This window comes from Schistocerca cancellata, chromosome 9 (genome assembly GCF_023864275.1).
Source record: "Schistocerca cancellata isolate TAMUIC-IGC-003103 chromosome 9, iqSchCanc2.1, whole genome shotgun sequence".
Taxonomy (NCBI): domain Eukaryota; kingdom Metazoa; phylum Arthropoda; class Insecta; order Orthoptera; family Acrididae; genus Schistocerca; species Schistocerca cancellata.
The window spans coordinates 96,823,864-96,850,827 of record NC_064634.1 but is presented as its reverse complement, the minus strand read 5'-3'; the positions used below and the strand labels follow the sequence as shown (position 1 = coordinate 96,850,827).

General features: G+C 44.9%; 1 protein-coding gene across 1 annotated transcript in view; it reads left to right on the top strand.

The window, feature by feature from the left end:
* LOC126101606 (transmembrane emp24 domain-containing protein 2) overlaps nt 1-26,650 on the top strand; it is a 40,298-nt gene extending 13,648 nt beyond the window's left edge. The window contains exon 3 of the mRNA XM_049912285.1: nt 26,225-26,650. Coding sequence (XP_049768242.1) covers nt 26,225-26,457 — 233 coding nt within the window. The 3' untranslated portion in view covers nt 26,458-26,650. The remainder of the gene's footprint in view (nt 1-26,224) is intronic.
* Nucleotides 26,651-26,964: the final 314 nt, after the last annotated feature.

The window sequence follows — 26,964 nt, the reverse complement described above, 5'->3', positions numbered from 1 at the left end:
TAACGAGCTAGGTGACATTTTTAATGTTGGATTTGGACTGGTTTGACGAGCTAGGGCACATTGCATCTTTTCTTTTTCATGTTTTCGTAAATGACCTATATTTCCCTCAGCTATTAACTTCTGTCATTTTGCCTTCTTTCTCTCACGATCATTTTGACGATACACTTCTGCTGTTCCTGGATCATTCATTTTTCGTTTCTGCATCCCTTAGCACGCTCGGCACCAGTTTTGGCCATCACACCTGCACATATATTCAAGAAACTTGTTAAGTCTGTAACTGAACCAAAGAAGCAATTGAATTTACATTACATTTCCAAAAATTTCATAGTAAGCCATTGATGTACATTACATTTTATTTCCAAGCTGAAAGAGCGAACATATGCTCAGCTCAAAGGAGATATGCCATGTTTGTTTAGAGTATAAATTAAAAATTACAAAGCCAAAAATTGAGAAATTCTTTTAAAATGTTTTTGAAAGTGTTGCACGTAACAGTGTCACCTAGTCTTTGCAGAGTAGGCTACGATGTTCCTTCACTGTTAATAATTATAAAAATATTTGGAAGTTGTCAGATAAATACTAACAATATTAACAAGATGCCTCAGCATGTAAATATTTGATACACTTGCTTATATAGCACATGGAATTATAGCTTACATTGTTCACTCATGCTTTTGAAGTAATCAGGCTTATTAAAAAAAATGTTTCAGACTTATGCATAAATAAACAAACTTTGTTTACATTACACTAATACTTACTTTCAAATTGCTTATAACCTTTATAACCAGCAGATTTACACTTCCAACATGAGCAGCCACTTGAAACCTATACAACAATGGGGAGAGAAAGAGAGAGAGAGAGAGAGAGAGAGAGAGAGAGAGAGAGAAAACTGGAGGGAAAACATCTGATAGAATTGTTTCATTGGCTAGCCAGGTAAAGACGTGCTGCGAGTGGCTGGTTTCATTTTTAGAGGGAAACTCAAATAGACATTTATAACAAATGTCCTTCTGTAACAAAAAATGACCTTCCGTAAACAGTGTTACAAAATAAATATTTATTAAATAGTCATGTTTCATGTGGATTTATGGTACTGAAGACATAATAATACTCTTATATTAGGCAGTTAAGGAAAAGAAAATTGTGTATTCTGTTCATTATATTTTATATTGAAATTGTGTTAACAATTTGTTATGGAAGGACATTTACAATTTTGGGGGAAATTTTATGTCTTTGATAAACATACCAAATTCCTTCTTTAATACCAATGTATTCCTGTTAGGCTAACTTAAGTGCCCACATAGATTTTGTCATAGGATCATCAATGTGTGTCATACAAATAATGAAAATGAAATGTCCTTCCGTAACAGAATATTTTTTTATTTTTTCTAAATATGCGAGAAAAAAATCACACAAATAATTTTTAAAAAGGAAAATGCCTATAGCATATGAAACTACATAGTTTTTCTGAACAAATATGGTGATTAAAAGGTTTATGAATTTCAGTACTTGTGGCAAACAATATCATGGCCTGACCCATCTACATTCTTTGGTTTTAGCAACTCACAATCAGATTGTCACCCTTCAGCATCTACCTCGTGTTACACTACAAAACAGCCGGCCGGTGTGGCCCAGCGGTTCTAGGCGCTACAGCCTGGAACCGCGCGACCTCTCCGGTCGCAGGTTCGAATCCTGCCTCATTCATGGATGTGTGTGATGTCCTTAGGTTAGTTAGGTTTAAGTAGTTCTAAGTTCTAGGGAACTGATGACCTCAGATGTTAGCCATCTGTGGGTTCGGGGGTAAGAATAGGCCCGCAGTATTCCTGCCTGTTGTAAGAGGCGACTAAAAGGAGTCTCAAACGTTTCGGCCCTTCTGTGTTGGTCCCCTGTCGGGTTTGACCTCCATATCTCAAAGTTCTTCTGAAGAGTGAGCCGATTGGGGAAGGGCGCTTTACTTGGTGCATTGTGTCCATCTTGCGTTGAGACCTTTTGCCAGCTTATTCGTTGTTGCCTTGCAGTCCTGCCTGCTCTCCATCTCTTGGGCATGGATACGTTCCTGCGTGCATTTTCCGCCATGCAATGTGCAGTGCCGCTTTCTGCACTGACGACGAACATGGACTACTTGTCACCTAATATCCAGCACGGTAGCCAGTCTGTTGTGGTGGGGCCGCCATGTACCCTGTTGGTTGTAGCCTCCTGACAACACAGGGATCGCTCTACTGATGCCTGCACCGTTAACTCCCCACGTATGCCAAGGATTAGAAGCCTATCTCCCTGGGTCATCGGGACTCCCGGCAACGGCCATCCTGCCAGGTGGCCCTTGCTGAGGCTGGGTGGCACCCGTGGGGAGGCCTCTTGGTCGGAGTGGGTGGCATCAGGGCGGATGACCCGCAATTAAGCGTGCTAAATCATCTCTTGCTGGTGGCCAGCCGCCAGCAGTCTCTAAGCGTTCTCGGGCTCAATTTAATGCTCAGAAACAAGATCCGAAAACGTTCCCCTACCTGGCCACACTGTGGGAGGAGGGTAAGTCTCAGGATGGCAGTGACAGTTATTCGCCCCGTTTCCTTGTTTGTACGAGAGCTGATGGGGAGTCTTCCGTGCCCACAAAGCCTCTGTTCTTCATAGAGCATTTAGAAGACAAGTTTGGGAAGGTGGAGGGCTTGTCCAAAATGCACTCTGGGACAGTTTTGATAAAAACGGCGTCCTCTGCCCAGTCACGACGGTTACTTGCTTGTGACAAATTGGGGGATGTTCCCATTACCATCACACTCCATAAGAGTTTAAATATGGTCCAGGGTATTAATTCCCATAGGGACCTACTTCTGCAGTCTGATGACGAGCTGCACGCCAACTAAGAGCGTCAAGGGGTTCATTTCATCCGGCGCGTTCATTGGGGTCTGAAGGATAATCAGGTTGCTAATGGTGCTGTCATCTTGGCCTTAGAGGGTGATACATTACTGGAGAAGGTCAAGGTGATGGTCTACCGGTGTGATGTCAAGCCCTATATCCCTCCCCCAATGCGGTGCTTCAAGTGCTGGAAGTTTGGCCATATGTCTTCCTGCTGTACTTCCAGCCTCACATGTCGAGATTGCGGACGCCCATCACGTCTCAATACTCCATGTTCCCCGCCTCCCATCTGTGGAAACTGTGGAGAGCATCATTCACCTTGCTTGCCAGACTGCAGGATCTTACAGAAAGAGCAAAAAATCATGGAATATAAGACCCTGGACCGACTGACCTATACTGAGGCTAAGAGGAAATATGACCGACTACATCCTGTGAGAATGACGTCTTCATACGCTGCTGCTGTAACAACCATGCTATCCCCATCAGTTCAGCGACTTCCAGCCAGATTGCCGAACTGTACATCTCCACATGCCCCCTTGCCCGTAGGGGGGGGGGGGGGGGGGGGGGGCACTACCCACCCTGTTGCTCCTGTGCCACCTACCTCGGGAGCAACACTCCCCCACCCTTCCCCGCTTCTAAGCTGGAGAAGCGTCCAACTTCTTTGGCTACTCTCGCTCGCAAGGGGTCCCCTGGGTCCCTCCCTTCCCAGGTTTCCACAAGCGGGAAGGATGACGTGCGACAGTGGCATAAGTTCCCACAAGCAGCTGGTCATAGGGCTTTGCAATCCTCCTCCATCCCTGAGACTGAATCGGTGAGGCCTCCCAGCCGGTGAAACCCATGGAGCAGCAAGAGAAGTCAAAGTGAAAGACCTCTAAGCCCAAGGTACTTGCGGTAGCACCCATCCCACCACAGCCTTCGAGCTCTGCATCCGAGGAAGAGGTGGAGATCCTGGCGTCCACTGAGGACCTCGATCTCGCCGGTCCCTCAGACACAATGGATAGCACTTGCACAGTTGCTGAATCGGTGGCAGCAGGTGACCCATCTACATCTACATCTACATCTACATCCATATCCATACTCCGCAAGCCACCTGACGGTGTGTGGCGGAGGGTACCTTTAGTACCTCTATCGCTTCTCCCTTCTATTCCAGTTTCGTATTGTTCGTGGAAAGGAGGATTGTTGGTATGCCTCTGTGTGGGCTCTAATCTCTCTGATTTTATCCCCATTGTCTCTTCGCGAGGAGGGAGCAATATACTGCGTGACTCCTCGGTGAACATATGTTCTCGAAACTTCAACAAAAGCCCATACCGAGCTACTTAGTGTCTCCCCTGCAGTGTCTTCCACTGGAGTTTATCTATCATCTCCGTAATGCTTTCGCGATAACTAAATTATCCTGTAATGAAGCACGCTGCTCTCCATTGGATCTTCTCTATCTCTTCTATCAACCCTATCTGGTACGGATCCCAGCAGCGTAATCTGCCTCCCCAGTCCCTTCACGCCTTTCTCAACCATGGACAATATCATCCTCCAGTGGAACTGCAGCGGTTTCTTCCACCATCTTGCTGAGCTCTGACAACTTCTCAGCCTTCACCCTTTCCTCTGCATTGCTCTTCAAGAAACTTGGTTTCCGGCAATGCGAACCCCCGTCCTCCGTGGCTATCGGGGTTATTGTAGGAACCGGGCAGCTTATGAAAGGGTATCTGGTGGCGTCTGCATCTACGTCCTTCACTCTCTTCACAGCGAGTCTGTCACTCTATAAAAACCTTTAGAGGCTGTCGCTGTTTGGGTGTGGATGCCACATGCTGTTACTGTCTGCAGTCTGTATCTTCCACAGGATGGTGATGTCCCGCAGCATGTCCTGGCTGCGCTGATAGTCCAAATGCCGCCCCCTTTTCTGTTAATGGGCGACTTCAATGCCCATAACCCTCTGTGGGGTGGATCAGTGGCAACAGGCCGAGGCGCCACTGTTGAGCATGTTTTGGCACAGTTTGACCTTTCCTTTTTAATTGATGGTGCCTTCACACATTTCAGTGTGGCGCATGGCAGGTACTCGGCAATCGACCTTTCGATTTGCAGCCCTAGCCTCTTACCGTGTGTCCAATGAAGGGTGCACGACGACTTGTGCGGTAGTGACCACTTTCCGCTCTTTCTGTCACTGCCACAGCGTCCTTCTTCTGGGCGCACCTGCAGATGGGGCATGAATAAGGCTGACTGGGACTTGGTCTCCTCCGTTGTCGCTATTGTGCCTCTGTCCAATGACGCCATTGATGTGGTGGTTCACTCTGTCACTACCAGCATAATTAATGCCACAGAATCTGCTATTCCCTGTTCTTCTGGGTCCCCTCAGCTGAGAACCGTGCCTTGGTGGTTGCCTGAGATTGCTGAGACGATGAGAGATCGCAGGTGGGCACTCCAGCATCACAAGCGACATCCCTCATTAGCACACCTCATCGCCTTTAACGGCTCCATGCGCGGGCCCGCCGCCTCATTCACCAACACAAGCAGGAATGCTGGGAATGGTATGTCTCCACCATTGGCCTCCGTACTTCTCCATCGCAGGTATAAGCCTAGATTCGGCGACTCTATGGCTATCGAACCCCCGTAAGTGTCCCTGCGCTGTCACTGAAAGGGGCAGCTTGTACTGATTCTGACATAATTGCAAACCGCTTAGCAGACCATTTTGCTCTCAGTTCTGCTTCTGTGAATTACCCACTGGCCTTCTGCTCTATTAAAGAGTGATTGGAATGTCGGAGCCTTTCATTTCACACGCGTCATCCTGAATCCTACAATGTTCCATTCAGTGAGTGGGAATTCCACAGTGCCCTAGCCGCTTGCCCTGATACAGCTCCTGGGCCAGATCACATCCACTGTCAGATGCTCAAACACCTCTCAGTGCACTGCCAGCGACGCCTCCTCGACCTTTACAACCGTATCTGGGTCAAGGGTGAGTTTCCGTCACAATGGCGGGAAAGCATTGTTATCCCCATTTTGAAACCTGGCAAGAACCCATTGGAGGTGGACAGCTACCACCCCATTAGCCTCACCAGTGTTCTTTGCAAGTTGCTTGAACGCATGGTGAGCCGGCGGTTGAGTTCGTTACTTGTCTTGGGGCCTTCTGGCTCTGTCTCAGGGTGGGTTCCGTAAGGGCCCCTCTGCCGCTGACAATCTGGTGAGCTCGCCGTCAGCACCTTGTCGCTGGCTTTTTTGACATGCGGAAGGCATACGATACGACATGGCGACATCACATCCTCTCTATGCTTCATGGTTGGGGTCTTTGGGGTCCGCTGCCGATTTTAATATGAAATTTTCTGTCGCATCGTACCTTCTGCGTGCAAGTTGTGGCCTCCTATAGTTCCCCCCGGGTTCAGGTGAACGGGGTGCCACAGGGATCTGTCTTAAGTGTCTGCCTGTTTTTAATTGCAGTTAATGGGCTTGCTACGGCGGTGGGAACGTCTGTCTCAGCTTCCTTGTATGCTGATGACTTCTGCCTCTACTATAGCTTCATTGAATTGCAGCTGCTGAATGTCAGCTGCAGGACACTATCCACAAGACGCAGTCTTGGGCTGTAGCACATGGCTTCCAGTTTTCAGCTGCCAAGACCTGCGTTATGCATTTCTGCCGGTGACGCACTGTTCACCCTGAGCCACAGCTTTATCGTGACGGTGAACCTCTTGCTGTGGTGGAGACACATCGGTTTTTGATGTCTGGTTGACTTGGCTCCTTCATATTCGGCAGCTTAAACAGATCTGTTGTCGGCATCTTCATGCTCTGTGATGCTTGAGCCACACCAGCTGGGGAGCCGACTGATCTACCCTCTTACGGCTCTACCAGGCTACCCTCTTACGGCTCTACCAGGCTTTAATTCAGTCCCGTCTGGATTATGGGAGCCTGGTGTATGGTTCAGCATCCCCTTCTGCATTGCGGGTGCTGGACCCCATCCTTCACAGTGGGATCTGAGTTGTCACTGGAGCTTTCCAGACCAGCCCTGTGAACAGCATCCTTGTGGACCCAGATGTCCCTCCACTGCGGTTACGGCACCAACGTTTACTGGCTGCTTATGCTACACACGTTTGTAGCGTTCCCATTCATCCTAATTATCGTCTCCTGTTCCCTCAGTTGGTTGCCCATCTCACAGAACGTCGGGCCCGGTTTGGTTGTGCGATCGCGATCCTATTCAGAGAGCTTCTCTCTTGGCTTGGGGTTTTCCCTCTTCCACCTCCTTTCCGGGCCCCTCTGCATACACGCCCGTAGTGTGTGCCCCGCCCATGCCTTTGGCTCGAATTGGCACAGGGCCTGAAGGACTCAGTCCCTCCTGAGGCCTTCTGTCTCCGCTTTCTTTCCATCCTTGCCACGTATGAGGGCTCTGGTGTTGTTTACACTGACGGTTCGATGGTTGTTGGTTGTGTCGGTTATGCTCTCACTCTAGGGGACCATTACGAACAACTCTCATTGCCAGCTGGCTGCAGCGTTTTTACTGCTGAGCTGGTCGCCATCTTTCGCGCCCTTGAGTATAGCCGCTCATGCTCAGGTGAGTGCTTTGCTATCTGTAGCAACTCCCTGAGTGGTTTCCGAGCTGTCGACCAGTGTTTTCCTGCTCTCGTCTGGTGATGACTATCCATGAGTCCCTCCATACTCTTTCCCGTTGTGGCCACTCTGTGGTCTTTGTGTGGACCCCAGGCCATGTTGGGATACCGGGCAATGAACACGTTGACCACCTGGCCAAACACGCCACCAGTAAACCATCTCTGGACATTGGCCTCCTGGAGACTGATTTGCGAGCTGTCTTATGCCGCAAAGTTTTTGAACTTTGGGACACTGAATGGTGCGCCCTACCTTCACAAAACAAACTTCGGGCCATCAAGGAGGCTACCGGAGCGTGGCGCTCCTCCTTGCGGGTCTCTCGCAAGGAGTCTGTTGTCCTCTGCCGGCTGTGCATTGGGCACACCTAGATGACGCACGGCCACTTATTGCGCCATGAGGACCCACCTCTATGTCGCTGCGGATCCATTTTGACGGTGGTCCACATTTTGTTGGAGTGTCCCTTTTTAACTGTGCTCAGACAGATGTTTGCGTTAATCTTAGTGTTTTGTCATTTCTTTGTTTTGAGTCTGGCCTTTGGCCTATGATTTTAGACTGGGTTATTATTTAGTGTGTTTCTAGATAGTTGGCTTTTCCTTTTTTGTCTCTGTGTTCGGCCAATCACCATCACACTTCTGTGTTCGGCCAATCACAATCACACTCTGTATGATTTTAATTCCTTTTGTCTGGTCTCTGTCTGCGTCATTCTTGTCCTGTGTCGTCTGTTGTCATGTCCATTGTTCGTTTTTATTCTGTGTGGGTGTTTGAAGTTTTGGAAAAAGGGACCGATGACCATAGCAGTCTGGTCCCTTTAATCCCACAAACCAACCAACCAACCAACCAACCAACCTCAGATGTTAAGTCCCATAGTGCTACAAAACAGTCCATCATAACAACTACATTACAAAAAATAATAGAGATGCAAAGAAGTCAGTTGATCCTGTCAAGGTACTGTTATAAATAAGTGTAAGAATTATTTAGCTGCCACCCAGATTCCCCCATCCCACAATGCCAGAACATTTTTCCAGTCAGTGTATTGATATGCAACATGTATAGGTCTGCATATTATGTATCAAAATAATCACTGGGTATTTGTCAGTTATGTAGTACAGATTTTTTTTTAATTTACCCTTCAATTTCAACTATTTGTAGTGAAAAGTGTGTTAAATATAGAATGAAAGTAGACTTTGTGCTACAGATCTATTTGTTACCACAACCATTATTTGGTATTCAGTCATTGACCTCACTGGCTTATGTCAAAGACCTCTGCCTATGTTAAAGATCAGTCTGTCACCACAGCTAAGATTTTGAGGAGGTAACACTTATAACACTAAAAACAAGATAAGCAATACACAATATAGAACTTTTTCTTGAAAATTGAGATATAGAATGCACTGATTCCACAAATGAAAAAAATGTGTGTGCTGCTACTCAAAAATCTTGCTGTCCCAGGTGATTATTCAGCATTTTGTCTTCAATCCGATCAATTCCGTTCCCCCTTTGGAAAGGTAGTGCTACAGAACTGTGGCACAGGCTACAGTCTTCTGGTTGTCCATCTTCATCAGTCTACCTGACACCAATTCTTAGAAAGAAAAAGTGTTTTGCTCCAGCAACATGGCAGTGGCACTGCTCAGTGTTGAGGTCCAGACTAACACTGGAGAGCAGGGACGGGCAGGTGAGCAGTAGCAGAGGTCCGTAAGTTGCAGCCCAGAAGCAGAGTTTGAGGCGAAGACTCGAGGGCTTTGTCAGTAGAACTCATAGTGATGGCTGACGACCCATGGCAGTCACTACACATGGGTCTTTGTGGTCCACCACAAACCATCTGAAACAGAACAACAGCCACAGTTTCTGGGGTAATCGGTGCCATGTGTCGAAAGCGCTGAAGTTGGTCGAGCTGGAGTGGCTTCTCAAATGCTTGATCCAGGGTACTGACACTCAGAATGGTGTCACAGAAGTCTTGCTGCCGCCGAGGGAAACTGATCAAGCAGGGGTCATGGCTGGCTGTGGCCGATGCCTGTGGCTTATGGTACGATTTTGGCAGTCCACATTCTTCTGCAGTTCATCCCATTACAGTTGTTTCTCCTTTGGCATACTATATCTATGGGCTTTGTCATCAAAACATGCATTTGTTTAGTGCTTTCTGCGTCCCTTCAGTGAGTATTTATAGCATTGCATGCTATCCAGGATAAAATTATAGAGAGAAGTGAATAAATGCATTAACATAAAAAGTGTGGTATTAAAATGGTGTAATGGTGTTGTCAGTAATTTGGAATGCAGTAAATGGTTTTATGTGCATACATGGTATTCAGCTGGAAGCAATGACACTATCAGTAAGCCAACTTTGTCAGCCATATTTAATCATTGTGGAATATGTGACATCTTATTTATGGATATTTCTCTGTTGTAACAGAGACTTCTTAGCATCAGGCAAAGTCACACTCGTGTCCATGGCCAAAGTTGGCGCACACTTAGCACTGAGTAGTACATGAGACAAATTGTGCTAGGTAGTTCTCTTAAGACTTCCTCTGAAAAGTTTATCACTTGATGCAAATTATTTCTGTGCACAGCTACACATATACTGGTCAAGCTGAATAACAGTCACCCACTTCGCTTCTCACTTTTACCTGTGACATAGGGTTAAAATAGTGACTTCATCTACACCACTAATCAGTGCTCTGTAGCAATCCAGGTGCATTCAAAAGACTTTCAAATCCAACCACTATACTTGAAAACAAGCACCGCAAACAGACACTACACCATCACCAGATGGTTTATAATGTCTCTTCCATACATGAGACATTATAGCAATCTAAAATTTAAAGATAGCAGGACACTTGCAGAAACACCACAAGTTTCCACTAGAACAAGTGGAGATTATAGGCATCAGTTAATCCTAGCCGAGTCTGTCACTTTTATCCAACACCTCCTCCAGCTAGTTAATGCCTCCAGGCATTGTTCAGGGGTGCCTTTTTATTCAACAAGTACTCACTCACTAACCTGCAACACTCTCAAAGAAAAACAGCAAAGTACCTAAGCTGTAGTGACAGCCGCACATGAGAACAACTTTTGAGTACTTTGTAGGCTTTCTGTATTGGAAAAGTAATCTCAGACATTGTAAAGAATGACCACTTTAAAAACACAACCTCCATCCCCACGAGGGGTGTAAGCTGACTCTGTTTTCATGAGCTACCAAAATTACCCACAAAATTGTTTTAATCTCCAAACCTTCCAACCAGTCAGCTTCCAGAGCAGGAAGTAGGCACCTCAGTTGGTCATTTCCTGCTAACATACATAGTACTTGCTTTAAGGTGCTGCTTCCTGCCAGTACCTGTACCTCCAGCAGCCAAAATTCCAGTACAACCAACACACATAGAACTACACACACTATCCCAGTTTCCAGAACTATTAGTTCCTTCCTTATGGTTGTTTGATTACTGCTTGGTTGGTTGATTTGGGAAAGGGGACCAAACAACGAGGCCATTGGGCGCATCAGATTAGGGGAGGATGGGGAAGGAAGTCAGCTGTGCCCTTTCAAAGAAACCATCCTTGCATTTGCCTGAAGTAATTTAGGGATATCACAGGAAACCTAAATCAGGGTGGCCGGACATGGGTTTGAACCATTGTCCTCCCGAATGCCAGTTTAGTGAGCTAACTACTGTGCTGCCTTGCTCAGTCCTACCTGTTGGAGGAGGGAGTGAGGGATAGATTGGGTAACATTAAAGAAGGGAAGGCAGGCCAGTCAGAAGTGGAAGAGAGGAGACGAAGACTTCTAAATATATTTTTAATTTTTTTTAGGTATGCCCATGATCATAACTTTTTAATTTCATTTCACACTTCCTGTAGTTCATTATTTACATCTTTTTCTAATGCTGTGAGGACTATTTAAATAAGCATCAGTCCTTTATCCACGCGTTGTTTCTGTTGGGCATTGTCTTCTTAGACTGTTTCTAGGTCATTTTAATGACAACTATCTGATTTGATCAACCAGCGATGTTCAACTTTCCTGTCTCTAGCTTCCTTTCCAGGATTTATTAACCACATTCTTTGGAAAACAGTGCTCTTTGTTTCTGTGTATCTTTGCACACTTTCCACTGGAGCAAAATTTTGCAGTTCATCTGTAAGGAACAAAACTGTTCAAGATGAGGCCTTAGGTGTGAGAAAAATGACGAGCATTTGTTAGCATAGAGCCAGTTATCACTTTGCTTGTTGAGTCAACATTCACCACCCTTGAATATTAGATAAAAAGTATTTCAGAGTATTTAGAGGTTTGTATTAACTAAATTCATGTGAGCACCAAAACATTGTTATAGTGTAAGTGCTTCAAAGGAAAAATGTATCAAAAAACTTTCTGACCAGTATTCACCTTCAAAAGCCAAAATGTTTAGTGCTACCAATAGACACACAAAAAGTATAAGTGATATTAGCTCCTTCCTCAGGAGGAGGAAGAGAGAGAGTAGAGAAGGTTAAAAAAGATGTCTGTTAGTTAAAGAGAGGGGTATTTGATATGGCAGATTGGAGAAAGAAAATTTAATGTAATATTACTTAATTCCAGGAATGTCTTTGAAATATACGGTAACTATAGATAGAAAGCTGGCTGAAACCAGATGTTAATAGCAATGAAATTCTAAATTGCAAAGACAGATTGAATGCTTGTGGTAGGGGCATGTTTTTTTTTCTTTTTTCTTTTTTAAAAAAAAAAGTAATATGTAATGTTTCTGGTACAGAATGCAAATGTGAAATAACTTGGGTGAAGGTAAGAGTTACAGGTGGATCAAACATCGTCATCAGATGCTTTTATGGACATCATGCCTCAAGAGCAGTAGAGGCAGAATTTTTGAGGAGAAAGCTTGAAAAGGTTTTGCACGAATTTTGTGTTCATGTTACAGTATTAGATGAGATTTCAATGTACCAGCTATAGCCTTGGAGACTTCAGTGATTAAAGTAGGTTGTAGGTACAGGAAATCATATGAAATTTTTCTGAAGGCCTTATCTGTAAATTGCATTGAGCAGCCAGTCAGGGAACCAATTCATGAAAATATATTAGAACTCCTTGTTAACAATAAGCTCTAAATTTTCAACTTGGGATAGAACATGGGATCAGTGATTATAAGGCCCTTACAGAAGCCCTGAATGTAGTTGCCTGTATGAATGTAAAGGGAAACAGGAAGATATTTTGCTTAATAGGTGTCACAAGAAAGATTTCAGTTTACCTGAGTGGTCAACATGGAAATTTTACCTCCAGCACTGCTGGTGTTGAGCATCAATGGACAGAGTTAGAGAGTATTCTCCAATGTACTTTGTACAGGTATATGATGAGCAGATTTGGTATGGTTGGGAAAGACCCACCGTGGTTCAGCAGCCATGTTAGGAAGTTGCTACAAAAGCAAGGAGTGTTTCACTGCAAATGTTAATGTAGCCAAAGCCTCACGGATGAACAAAAACTGAATGAAGCCGAAATTAGTGGAAGGAAGCTCACGCTTGAAGCGTTCAACAAAATCGAAAGTAAACATCTACCTGCCAACTTGAAGGAAAAACCTAAAGTTTTGGTTGTATGTTAAATTAGTTAACAGATTCGAGGTATCTGTCCAGGCACTGTGACCTTAGTGGCATAGACGTGGGATGGCAGCAAGAATGCCAGAATATTAAATGTCTCGTTCCAAAATTGTTTCACTGAGGAAGATCATACTGTGGTTCCTCCTCTAAATCATCAGACAAATGTGGAAACGATAGATAATAATATAGGACATCATGTGGTATAAGAGAAACTGAAATTGACTGACAGATGAAACACCACTGGACTTGCTGGAATACTAATAAGGTTTTACGTAGAGTATACGAAAGAACTAGTTCCAACATGTTCCTCTTATTGCAGCAGTGTGCTGTAGCAATGAAGCATTCCTAGCAATTGGTAAAATGTGCAGGTCATTCCCATTTTCAAGAAATGTCATCAGATATATGTGCAAACTGTAGGCCTATATCTTTGACATTTGCCTTGTTGAATTATGGAACGTGTTTTATGCTTGCTTATTACAAAATTTCTGGAGACTGAAATCTCCTCTTTATAAATCAACAAGGGTTCAAAAAACAGTGATCATGTGAAATCCAGTCACCCTGTTTGTCAACGAAACCCAGAAAACAATAGAAAACAGCACCTACCGAGGTTGATGCCATGTTCCTTGACTTCCAGGTGGCGTTCGATAACAGTTCCACGCTGCCGCCTAATGAAAAAAGTGCAAGCATATGGAATACCAGACCAGTCGTTTAATTGAAGAGTTTAAAGCAATCAGAAGACAGTTTGTCATCCCTAATGGAGAGGAATCTTTGGATGTGAAAGTAGTTCTGGGCATTCCCCAAGGGACCGTTAAATGACAGTTACTTTCCATGGTATATACTGAAGAGCCAAAGAAACTGGTATACCTGCCTAATATTGTGTAGGGCCCCCGCGAGCTCACAGGAGTGCTGAAAAATGACTTGGCATGGACTTGGCTAATCGCTGAAGTAGTGGTGGAGGGAATTGATCAGTGAATCCTGTGGGGCTGTCCATAAATCCATAAGATCGCTGAAGTAGTGGTGGAGGGAATTGATCAGTGAATCCTGTGGGGCTGTCCATAAATCCATAAGAGTGCAAGTGGGTGGAGATCTCTTCTAAGTAGCACGTTGCAAGGCATCCCAGATATACTCAATAATGCTCATTTCTCGGGAGTTTCATGGCCAGTTGAAGTGTTTAAATTCAGATGAGTGTTCCTGGGGCCACTCTGTAGCAATTGTGGACGTGTGGGGTGTCACATTGTCCTGCTGGAATTGCTCAAGTCCGTCGGAATGCACAATGGACATGAGTGGATGCAGGTGATGAGACAGGATGCTTATGTACGTGTCACCTAGACGTATCAGGGGTCCCATATCACTCCAAATGCACTCGCTCCACACCATTACAGAGCCTCCAGCAGCTTGAAAAGTTTCCTGCTGACATGCAGGGTCCATGGTTTCATGAGCTTGTCTCCATACCTGTACACGTCCATCTGCTCGATACAATTTACACGATTAGACAAGACTCGCCCGACCAGGCAACATGTTTCCTGTCATCAACAGTCCAAATTTGGTGTTGATGGGCCCAGGTGTTGTGCTGTCATCAAGGGTATGGGAGTGGGCCTTCGGCTCCGAAAGCCCATATCGATGGTTCTGTTGAATCGTTCACATGCTGATACTTGTTGATGGCCCAGCATTAAAATCTGCAGCAGTTTGCGAAAGAGTCACACTTCTGTAGCGTTGAACGATTCTCATCAGTCGTCGTTGGTACCATTCTTGCAGGATCTTTTTCCGGCCACAAAAGTGTCGGAGATTTGATATTTTACCATATTCCTGACATTCAAGATCCACTCATGAAATGGTCATGCGGGAAAATCCTCACTTCATCGCTATCTTGGAGATGCTGTCCCCCATCGCTCGTGCACCGACTGTAACACCACGTTCAAACTCACTTAAATCTTGATAACCTGCCATTGTAGCATCAGTAACCAATCTAACAACCGCGCCAGGCACTTGTTGTCCTATCTAGGTGTTGCCAACTGCAGCACCATATTATGCCTGTGTACTATCTCTGTATTTGAATAAACATGCCTCTAATAATTTCTTTGGTGCTTCAGTGTATAATTGACTTGTAAATATAATTGACCTAATGGACAATGTTGGGAGTTCTGTGAAGCTCTTAGCAGATGATGCCATTGTATACAGAAAAGCCGTAACATAAGAAATTTCTTGCAGGATGAAGGGAGACCTAGGGAGGATCAGTGCTTGGTGCAGTGATTGGCAGGTAACCCTCAACATAAAAAAGAGTCGTATATTGTGCATAAATAATCAGAGTGCCAATTGCAGACCAATCACAGGAAGCAATCACATCTGTAAAATATTGCGCAATTGATTTAAAGTGGAACAACCACTTAAATTAATTGAAGATATGCAGGTGCTAGTCTGAGGATCATTGGAAGAATCCTCAGAAACCATCGACCACTCACAAAGGAGACAGCTTATAAAACCTGTGTTCGACCAGTGCTTGAATATTGGTCGTCAGTCTGGGATGTACCAGATTGAACTGAGTCATTTAATAGGCACAAACGTGTCATGGAGATGGACGTTCAACACGAGTAGGAGTCGCTGTAAGAGAGGTGTTCTGTTACACGGTGTGGTTTAGTGTTAAGAGTTCCGAGAACAAATTTTCATAGAAGAGTTGACCAATTTATTCCTTTCTTCTGTGTATTTCTCATGAAAAGATCATGAAGGTATAACTAGAAGTATATGAGCTCACATGGAGGCTTGCCAAAAATGGTTCTTCTTGCAGACAGGATAGTCAGATGAGTGACATTGATGCACACAGTACCCTCTGTTACACTGTAAGGTGGTTTTTGCAGTTTAGACATAGATGTAAATACTTAAAAAATATTTAAAAACAGAAGTATAAACTGAAACAAAATTGAAATAAACATATATTAAAAAGGTGCTTGGTTGGCTCAGTCGGTAAAGCAGTTGCCTGTGAAAGGCAGAGGTCCCGAGTTTGAGTCTTGATCCGGCACACCGTTTTAACCTGATAGAAGTTTCATATCAGCGCGCACTTAGCTGCTGATGAAAATTTAATTCTGGAAACATTCTCCAGGGTGTGGCTAAGACTTGACTTTGCATTCTTTGATCGAGGAGTGCTAGTCTTGCAAGTTTCGCAGAAGAGCTTCTGTGAAGTTTGGAAGGTAGGATCTGAGGTGTGGTGGAAGTAAAGCTGTGAGGATGGGTTGTGCGTCAATCTTGGGTAGGATGGATTGTGAGTCATTCTTGGGTGGCACAGTCTGCAGAGCACCTGCCTGCAAATGCCAGGAAGTTCACACCTTTCAGCCTTTATGATGGTCCCCTCCATTTTTCAGAATTTTCCCGAAGAGCGAGCCAATTGGGGAAGGGTGCCTTACATGGTGCATTGTGTCCATCGTACATGGAGATCTTTAGCCCGCTTTCTCGTCATGGCATTGCAGTTCCGCTCATCCTCGAATCTCTTGAGTGAGGACACCTTCCTGGGTGCGTTCTCCTCCACCCACTATGCAGTGTCGTTTTCTGCGCCGACGATGACCGTGGAATTCTTTGCACCTCTTTGCACCTCACATCCAGTCTGTTGTGGTGGGGCAACCATGTACCTGGCCATCCTGCTAGGTGGCCTTTGTTGTGGCTGGGGAGGGCCCCTGGTCGTAGTGGGTGGCATCAGGGCGGATGACGCGCGATGAAGCGTACCATGTCATCACGATGAAGTGTACCATTCATCACTTGCTGGTGATCAAACGCCAGCAGTCTCTGAGTGTTCCAAGTCTCAGTACAATGCAAGGAAGTATGATCCTAAATTGTTTCCCTTCTGACCACACCATGGAAGGAATGCCAGGCTAAGGATGGCAGTGAACCTCATTCGCCCCGGTACCATGTATGTACGAAAGCTGATGGGGACTCCTTTGTCTCTAAGAAGCCTCAGTTTTTGTAGAGCATGTAGAGGACAAGTTTGGGGAGGCACAGGGTTTGTCCAAAATACGTTGAGTGCCAGTCTTGATAAAAACAGCATCCTCTGCTGAGTCACAGGCATTATTTGCTGGTGACAAGCTTGGGGATTTGTCCGTTACCACCATGCCTCAGAAGAACTTAAATATGGTCCAGGGTATCATATTTCACAGGGATCTTCTTTTGCAGTCTCACAATGAGCTGTGCGCTAACTTAGAGCGACGAGTAGTTCATTTCGTCCGGCGCTTCCATCGGGGTCCGAGGGATAATCAGGTTTCTGCTGGTGCCTTCATCTTGGCCTTTGAGGGTGACACATTACCTGAGAAGGTGAAGGTGATGGTCTACCATTGTGATGTCAAACCATATATCCCTCCCCCAATGCAGTACTTTAAGAGCTGGAAGTCTTCCCGCTGTGCTTCCAGCATCACATGTCGAGATTGTGGACGTCCTTCCCATCCCAATACTCAATGTGCCCCGCCTCCCATCTGTGTCAAGTTCTGAAGAGAGCATCGTTCCTCTTGCTCACCAGACTGCAGCATTTTACAGTGATAAAGGAAAATGGTAGAATACAAGACTGTGGACCGACTGACCTACTCTGAGGCCAAGAGGAAATTTGAGCGTCTACATCCTTTGGCTATGATCTCCTCTTATGCTGCTGCTACGAGAACAGCTGTATAGCCCCATCAGTTCTGCGAGTTCCAGTCAGCTGGAAGACTACTCCTGCTCTCTTGTCGATGGGGGAGGGGGGGGGGGGCAGCACTTCCCTCCCTGTTGCTCCCGCCCCACTTACCTCAGGAGCACTGTCCCCCCCAACCATCGGGGACACCAGTCCCCACTTCTCAGCCAGAGAAGTGTAAGTCTTCTTTGGCTCCTCTCGCTACGAAGGAGTCCCTTGGGTCACTCCCTTCCAAGGTTTCTGCTAGTGGGAAAGGTGACACACGCCAGAGGCTGAAGTGCCCACAAGCAGCTGGTCGTAGGGCTTCACGATCGTCCTCAGTCCTGGAGACTGAATAATTGAAGCCCTGCCAGCCAGAGAAACCCAAGAATTAGTAAGAGAAATCCAGAAAGAAGACCCCCAAGGCCAAGGGAAGTGCGGTGGCACCCACACCACTGCTGCCTACAAGCTCTGCATCTGAGGTGGTTGTTGTTGTGGTCTTCAGTCCTGAGACTGGTTTGATGCAGCTCTCCATGCTACTCTATCCTGTGCAAGCTTCTTCATCTCCCAGTACCTACTGCAACCTACATCCTTCTGAATCTGCTTAGTGTATTCATCTCTTGGTCTCCCCCTATAATTTTTACCCTCCACGCTACCCTCCAATACTAAATTGGTGATCCCTCATCTGAGGATGAGGTGAATATTCTGGTGTCCACTGAGGACTTAGATTTCGCCAGACCCTCAGACACAATGGATATACCCTATTCAGGAAATAATTCAGTGGCAGTAGGCGACCCTGATGCGTAGACTGCCTCATTGAGTGTTTCATGCCTTCCCAGTCTCACGATCATGTCATGTTCCAGTGGAATTGCAGCAGTTTTTTCCACCACCTGGCTGAGCTACAGCAACTGTTAAACTTTACACCTGCTTTCTGCATTGCCCTCCAGGAAACTGGGTTCCCGGCAATGCGAACCCCTGCCCTTCGCAGCTCCAGGGGATATTACAAGAACTGCAGCAAATATAATAGTGTGTCAGGTGGAGTTTGTGTTTATGTACTGAACTTGGTATGTAGTGAACCTGTGTCCCTTCACACTCCTCTTGAAGCTGTAGCTGTCAGTATATGGACGACACAGGAAATAACTGTCTGCAACGTATATCTCCCTGCAGATGGTGTGGTACCCCTGAACATATTGGCTGCAGTGATTGATTGATTCCCTAAACCTGTTCTACTTTTGGGAGATTTTAATGCCCACAACCCTTTGTTACAGGCTTACAGGCCATGGCAAAGATGTGAAAAATTTACTGTTCTAACTCGACTTCTGCCTCCTAAATACTGGGGCTGCCACACATTTCAGTGTGGCTCATGGTAGTTACTCAGCCATTAATTTACCAATTTGCAGCTCAGGACTCCTCCAATTTATCTACTGGAGAGCACATGACGACCTGTGTGGTAGTGTCTACTTCCCCATCTTCCTGTCACTCGCCCGGCATCATGCCCACGGATGCCTACCCAGATGGGCAGGCAGACTGGGTAACCTTCACCTCTGCTGTCACCAGTGAATCTCCTCCACATGGTGCCATCGATGTTGTCATTCAGCGGGTCACTACAACAATAATTTCTGCGGCGGAAAACGCGATCCCATGTTTTCCAGGGCGCCCCCGGTGAAAGACAGTCCCTTGGTGGTCACTGGAAGTCACTGAGGCAATTAAAGAGCATCAGCGAGCTCTACAGCGACATAAGTGGCACCTTCCCTAGAGCACCTAACAGCCTTTAAGCAGTTCTGTGCCTGCGTTCGCCTGCTTATAAAATGACTGAAACAGGGGTGTTGGGAGAAGTATGTGTCGACCATTGAGTGCCATACATCACCTTCCCAAGTCTGGACGTAGGTCAGACATCTTTTGGGTACCAGACCGACAGGTGTCCCTGGCATTAACATCAATGTTGTTCTCTCTACCGACGCAAACGCGATTGTTGAGCACTTTGCTCGAGCCTCTGCATCAGAGAATTATCCCCCAGCCTTTTGCACCCTCAAATGCTGGATGGAAAGGAAAGTCCTCTTTCACTACATGCCACAGTGAACCCCATAACGCCACATTTACAGAGTGTGAGCTCCTCAGTGCCCTTGCACATTGCCCCGACACAGCTCCTGGGCCGGATCGGATCCACAGGCAGATGATTAAACAACTCTTGTCTGACTACAAGCGACATCTCCTCCTCATCTTCAACCGGATCTGGTGTGATGGCATTTTTCCATTGCAATGAGAGCACCATCATTCCGGTGCTCAGACCTGGTCAAAACCCGCTTGATGTGGATAGCTATTGGCCCATCAGCCTCACCAACGTTCTCTGTAAGCTGCTGGAACGTATGGTGTGTTGGCGGTTGGGTTGGGTCCTGGAGTCACGTGGCCTACTGGCTCCATGTCAGGGCAGCTTCTGCCATGGTCGCTCTATCACTGATAGTCTTGTGTCCCTCAAGTCTGCCATCCGAACAGCCTTTTCCTTTGCCATCTTTTTTGACTTACGTAAAGCTTACAATACGACCTGGTGACATCATATCCTTGCCACATTGTATGAGTGTGGTCTCTGGGGCCTGCTCCCGATCCTTATTCAAAACTTCCTGTCGCTCCGTACTTTCCATGTCAGTGTTGGTGCCTCCCATAGTTCCCCCCGTATTTAGGAGAATGGCATTCCGTAGGGCTCCGTATTGAGCATATCTCTATTTTGAATGGCCATTAACGGCCTAGCAGCAGCTGTAGGGCCATCGGTCTTCCCTTCTCTGTATGCGGATGACTTCTGCATTTCGTATTGCTCCTCCAGTACTGGTGTTGCTGAGCGGCACATACAGGGAGCTGTTCATAAGGCGCAGTCATGGGCTCTAGCCCATGGCTTCCAGTTTTCAGCCGCGAAGTCGTTTGTCATGCACTTCTGTCGGCATCGTACCATTCATCCGGAACCTGAACTTTGTCTTAATGACGATTCACTCACTGTAGTGGAGACGTATTGATTCTTGGGACTGCTTTTTGACGCCCGATTGACTTGGCTACCTCAGCTTCGTCAGCTTAAGCGAGAGTGCTGGCAGCATCTCAGTGCTCTCCACTGACCGAGCAACACTAACTGGGGTGCAGATCGCTCTACGTTGCTGTAGCACAGAGCCCTTGTTCAATCTCGCCTTGACTTTTGGAGTCTGGTTCGTGGTTCGGCGGCACCCTCAGCGTTGCCTTTACCCGACCCATTGCACCACTGTGGCGTTTGCCTAGTGACGGGAGCATGTAGAATTAATCCGGTGACCGGTGTCCTGGTGGAGGCCGGAGTCCCGCCATTGCGGATCCGGTGTGCACAACTGCTTGCCAGTTATGTTGCACACATTCGTAGTTCTCCTGAGCATCCGAACTACCAGCTCTTCTTCCCACCCACGGCAGTTCATCTCCCGCATCGGCAACCCACGTCAGGGCTCACGATTGCAGTTTGTGTGCGATCCCTTCTCTCCGAAATGGAGTCTGTCCCATTACCACCTCTACTTGAGGTCAATTCACGTACATCTCCATGGTGTACACCTCGGCTGAAGCTTCGTCTGCACCTTGCCCTGAGGACTCCGTTAACCCCATCGCTCTCCGCTGTCACTTCCGCTTGTTTCTTGAAGTGTTCAGGCGCTCTGAAGTTGTTTACATCGATGGCTGATGGTAATGTTGGCTTCGCCTATGTCTACAGAGGCCATATTGAACAGCATTCCTTGCCTGCTGGCTGCAGTGTATTCACTGCAGAGCTTGTGGCCGTATCTCGTGCACTTCAGTACATCTGCTCCTGTTCTGGTGGGTCATTTCTTCTGTGTTCTGACTCCCTGAGCAGCTTACCAGCCATTGACCAGTGCTATCCTTGCCATCCTTTAGCAGCGAACACTCAGGAGTCCATATCTGCCCTACAACAGTCCACTCGTTCAGTGGTGTTTGTGTGGTCCGCAGGACACGTTGGAAACCCAGGCGACGAACTTGCTGACACTCTGGCCTAACAGGCTATGATGAAACCACTCCCAGAGATGGGCATCTCTGAAACTGACCTGCGTTCTGTCTTACGCCACAAGGTTTTTCAGCTTTGGGAGACGGTGTGGCATAACAGTATGCACAACAAACTGTGTGTCAATAAGGAGACTGCGAATGTGTGGAGATCGTCCCTGCGGGCTTCTCCCAGGGAATTAGTTGTCCTTTGTTGGCTCTGAATTGGCTATACGCAGCTCACACATGGTTACCTCCTCCGTCGCGAGGCCCCACCTCAGTGTCGCTGTGGCTCCCAAATGACAGTCGTCCACTTTTAGCCACTCTGGGGGGGACTTTTAACTTTCCCAGCATCCTACCTTCAGTGTTGGGTGACAATGCCTCAACAGCAGCTTTAGTTTTATGTTTTATTCATGAGGGTAGGTTTTATCATTTGATTTGAGTTTTAGCGCATGTTATTCGTCTCTCTGTGTCCTCCACCCTAGGGCTTTTAGGGTGAAGGTTTTAATGTGTTGCAGAGTGGCTGGCTTCTCCTTTTTTATTCTCATGGTCAGCCACTCATGGTAACCTGCTTTCTTGTTTTTAATCTCTTCTCCCTGTTTCTTTAGTCTCTCTCTGGTTTTCTGTCCTGTTTTGTCCATTGTAGTGTTTGTTGTCTTCCTGTCATTCTTCTGGTTCTTCCTCTCTCCTGTTATTGTGCCGTATGCCTTCTTTGTTTTCTTCTTTCCCTTGGGTAATTGTTCTACTGGGAACAAGGGATCAGTGACCTTGCATTTTGGTCCCTCCCCCCCTCCCCCCTTTTAAACCAACCAACCATGAAGTTTCATATTGGGCCACACTCTGCTGCAGAGTGAAAATTTCATTCAAAAAATATATTGTCAGCACTAGGCCAAACACCTGCCTCAAGAACGGTCAAAAATGCAAGTAATATATGTGAACAGTGTTCAGATACTAGTTTTTGATTATGAACGTAAGCTTCAATGTTGCACTTATTTCATATATAAAATAAAAAGTACAATGTTTCAATTAAATAAAAAAGCAATCAAGCATTTGATTCTGGAACATAAAACAGTTGGACCTTGATAATCCGGCACATTTTGGGATTCGACAGTGCTGGATCATCAAATATATGCTGGATTATTAAGGTAATTTTTAGAAACTTTGTGTAAAAAAGGGGTATAAGCGAAATCTATTGTTTTAATCTACAAAAACAAGTATTGGTTATTTATTAAATATAACAGTAGAGATTACAGTATAAAAATTACAAGTATGTATTACTTTTGTGTAAAAACAAAATTGAATTAAAATTTGAGTACTGTAGTGTTCCATTAAATGAGTTCAAGGCTCAGAGATTTAGATATGTTCAGTTTACATAAAACAGTGGAAAGTTTAGGATGGTATAATGACAATATTATTAAAAGGAAAGTTGCTACTCACTGTGTATTGGAGATGCTGAGTCACAGATCGGCACAACAAAAAGAATGCTAAACAGGCCTTCATCAGGACAGACAGAAAAAAAAAACCACACACACACACACACGCGCGCGCGCGAGACTAAAGTCTCTTGATCTACTATCTTGGAACAATGAAACTGAACTTTTGCTGCAGATTTTGCTTTAGAAATTAATACATTGCTATGTATTTCTGAAGTGCCTCAACAATTCTTGTTGAAGCAGGTGTCCTTTTTCAACTTCTGTCTGTCTCTCTGTGTGTGTGTGTGTGTGTGTGTGTGTGTGTGTGTGTGTGTGTGTGTTTTCTGATGAAGATGTGTTTGGGCTAAAGCTTTGTTTGTCAGTTATTTTGTTGTTCTATCTGTGACTCAGTATCTCCACTATGTGGTGAGTAGCACCTTTCCTTTTCATAATGTTGTCAGTATACGTAAATAATTTTTGTGTGCCACTTATGAAGTAAAATAAGCACCGTTGATTTGAAAAGATCAAGAGCAAGCTAATTATTAAAAATTGTTACCATAAATGTGGTCCACTCTGATTAGAATCACTGTCCTTAGAAATAGTACAGACATCTGACATTGTCAAGGGCATGGACACTGATAGTTTAGATAGAGTTTTCTTCTCGACTCTGGAACATTGTAGAAATGCCAACTTATTTCTTGGATTGAGCTCAGTTGTATAAAAGTAATATTGTCTGATGTGCAGTTTCAAAAATTCAGGGGTGTTGTATTGTTGGCTTCTTTCAGCGAATTTCACGAAAGTGTTTAATGTTTCTGAAGCCTCAGGCCAAGAGGTGTGAATTGTAGGCATTTCTTCTTCATCACTCCCAATTTCTGGTGCCTCCTGTGGGTTGAAAATACTTTGTAATACCACATTGTCAGTCTGCCCTTCTTTAATAGCTAAATTTCTGTCAAGAACAATCCATTTGTCAACTACTTCTGCTGAAGAGACACGCAGTTCAGTATTGGATGCAGAATTTGTCACTTGTGCGACTTCAGGGTGATCAGTTGTCGACTCATTATCATTTAATTACTTTCCATCTTGGCTTCTTCAACCAGTTTATGCCATACTTTTCTCCAGGCCCTGTACAATATTGCATGTTTCACAGAGGTCCAAAATTGCATTGGAACTCTTTGACATTGCAATCTGAACTTAGCAGATTTTGCACAAACATTCCTCTGCCCTAGCACTTGAATTAGTGACATAACACTGGCGGGAAGATACGAGCAGAAAATATTACCTGACACAATGTCCGATTCTGGAGATTGAGCTCCTGCTTCACAGCATGTGCTATATGGATCCTTCCCACCAACACCAGCAGGTGGGAACTTCCGCTGCAATACATCCTACGTTCTAGTAACCCTCCTGGCCTCAACCTTCATTAGTCACTGTCCTCACCCATCCAGCTCCTTCCCTGTTCCCATTCCACCCAGTCTTTTTATTTCTCTCCTTTTCAGCTGCTTCGCCCCTGCCCCCCTCCCCTGCCCTCAGTTTAATGTGCAGCACTTCGCTGTCCACCACCCCCACCATACTATTCCTTCCCCTCCGTGCTCCAGCCTCGTCCTTACCTCCAGCCAGTCGCCACTCCCATCGTGCACTGGTGCTACTGCTGACAGTGTGGTTTCAGTTGCTGAGACTGCAGTTGTGTGCATGAGTTGCACGTGTGTGTGTGTGTGTGTGTGTGTGTGTGTGTGTGTGTGTGTGTGTATTGTCGATGAAGGTCTTAATGGCCAAAAGCTATAATTGTGAGAGTCTTTTTGTGGTGCCTATCTGCAACCCAGCATTGCTGCTATATAGTGAGTAGCAGTTTTCCTTCTCGTAATATTGTTATATTCCATCCTGGATTTTCCAATGTTTGATTTCTCTCTGTCTTGTTGAGATGAAGAAAACGGTACCAAGCAGTATCTTGGCATTGCTTACAGTATGTATTAATGGTAAATGAATTTTAGAAAATTCGTTGCTGTAATGAAAGGATGCTAAATATTTGCGCATAATGTACGTTAACAATTTTGTAAAGGTAGGCAGAAGCTGTCACACCAAATTACATTCTTGTCAAATGAGTGATTTCGAAGTTGCTTATATGATTTTTGTGGCTATTGAGATTAATGAGTCTTCTTGCGATCATTACATCACAAATATTTCCATGACAACTTATTGTCTCTCTGTCTCTGGGATGTGGGGAATCATTCCCATTCTCTTTTCGAATATTTGCTTTTATTCTTTCTCTTGAGATGCCCATACCAAATTAAGTATTATATGTCAGTGGCTAACTGTCCCTTTTCCCCCATTTACTGTCTTAAGTTATCATTGTGCACATTATCCATCCTAGAGATGCCCCAATTTTTATTCTGAAAATAATTTTGAGTGTGTAATCATTTTTGTTGCCTCTGTAAAACACATTTGTGATGCATGTATGTTAATTCCATCCAAAATTGCCTAGTAGATAACGTGTTATGTTCCATGCTATACTTGTGCTTCAGAACACAGAATTCATTTTTACAGACTCATTAGAAACAATTGTCACTATTAGATATTCCAGGAATTAAATTACAGAAAGTACTTACCAACTGCCAGTGTATTAGATAAAAATGAACAAAGAGTTTACTTTGTTGTAATGATTTCTGTAAGTAATATTGGAGTGGATTTTTATTTGTTTGTTTGTTTGTTTGTGTATTTGCAACTTGTGCCGTTACAATGTTATTTGCAATATTAAATATATGTATATTTGTGTGTTTGGTATTTCACTCAGGGCATTGGCACCAAGTCTTTACGCCACCACCTCTCCTCCACTTGCCAGCCAGATACTGGCAGTGAAAATTTTTACCCCACCAGGGTTCGACCCAGCTTACTTCTGGGTCGAGTGCCACCGTACGAGTGTGTGTTAGTAACCTTGGTCACGGAGGCGGGTTGTGAAATTTTATTGAGAGAGAATTTTTATTAATAGCTCGTGAGACATTTCCTAATTTAATGTATAGTGGACAAATGAAATATTTCTTCCTAGTCACATAGTGTTGGGGAAAAAAAAAAAAGGCTTTAGATGGCATTTCACAAGTTGTTCTGTTCAGGAAATGAACTATAGCACCTCAAACACATTTCATGTCATATCTGTCACTGATAAGAAGTGTGTACTTATGTTTGTTATATTCTCTCTTTATGGCAGAACAATTAACCTTGGCTTTTTATTTTGCAGATGATCACAACAAGTTACAGGACATGATAAAAGAACTATCTACAACACTTACTGGAGTAAAGCATGAACAAGAATACATTGAAATGAGAGATAGAATCCATCGAAAAATTAATGAGAGTACAAATTCGAGAGTGGTCATGTGGTCTTTCTTTGAAGCCATGGTTCTAGTTGCTATGACTGTGGGACAGATCTATTACCTGAAACGATTTTTTGAGGTTAGGCGAGTGGTATAAGAATTTCACTAAGAGAGACATATGAGTGTGTGGCTGTGAATAGAAGTGTATGTATGCAGATTATACAAACTTCTATTGTTGTGTCAGTATTTAATAAAGAGGTGTAAATGTCTATGAATGTACCAAGATTTTGATGTTAAATGTTTTTCTATTGAAATTTGCAGAAATAAAACATTTTTCCATCTGAAAAATTTTTACCTCTAAAGAAATTCAGTGTTGTTTTAACCCTTCTAGGAGTTAACTTGTCATACTCCGCTGCCTCCCAGGAGCTGTGGGCACGTTGAAATGAGGCCCCTGGCTTTTCCTGAAGCACTGTTGACATGTTTATGCGGATCTTCCACTGACCTCTCACTGTCAGCGAAGATAACTTGTGAGATATGCGCAAATCAGATTTCTTTTCACTAAATAGTTCTATTAAAATCAGTTGATAAGTATTTCATAGTGGTTGGCAAGCCATTTCTCAGCACAGGTAGCAGAGTTTGTCAAGCAGTTCAGCCTCAGCAAAGC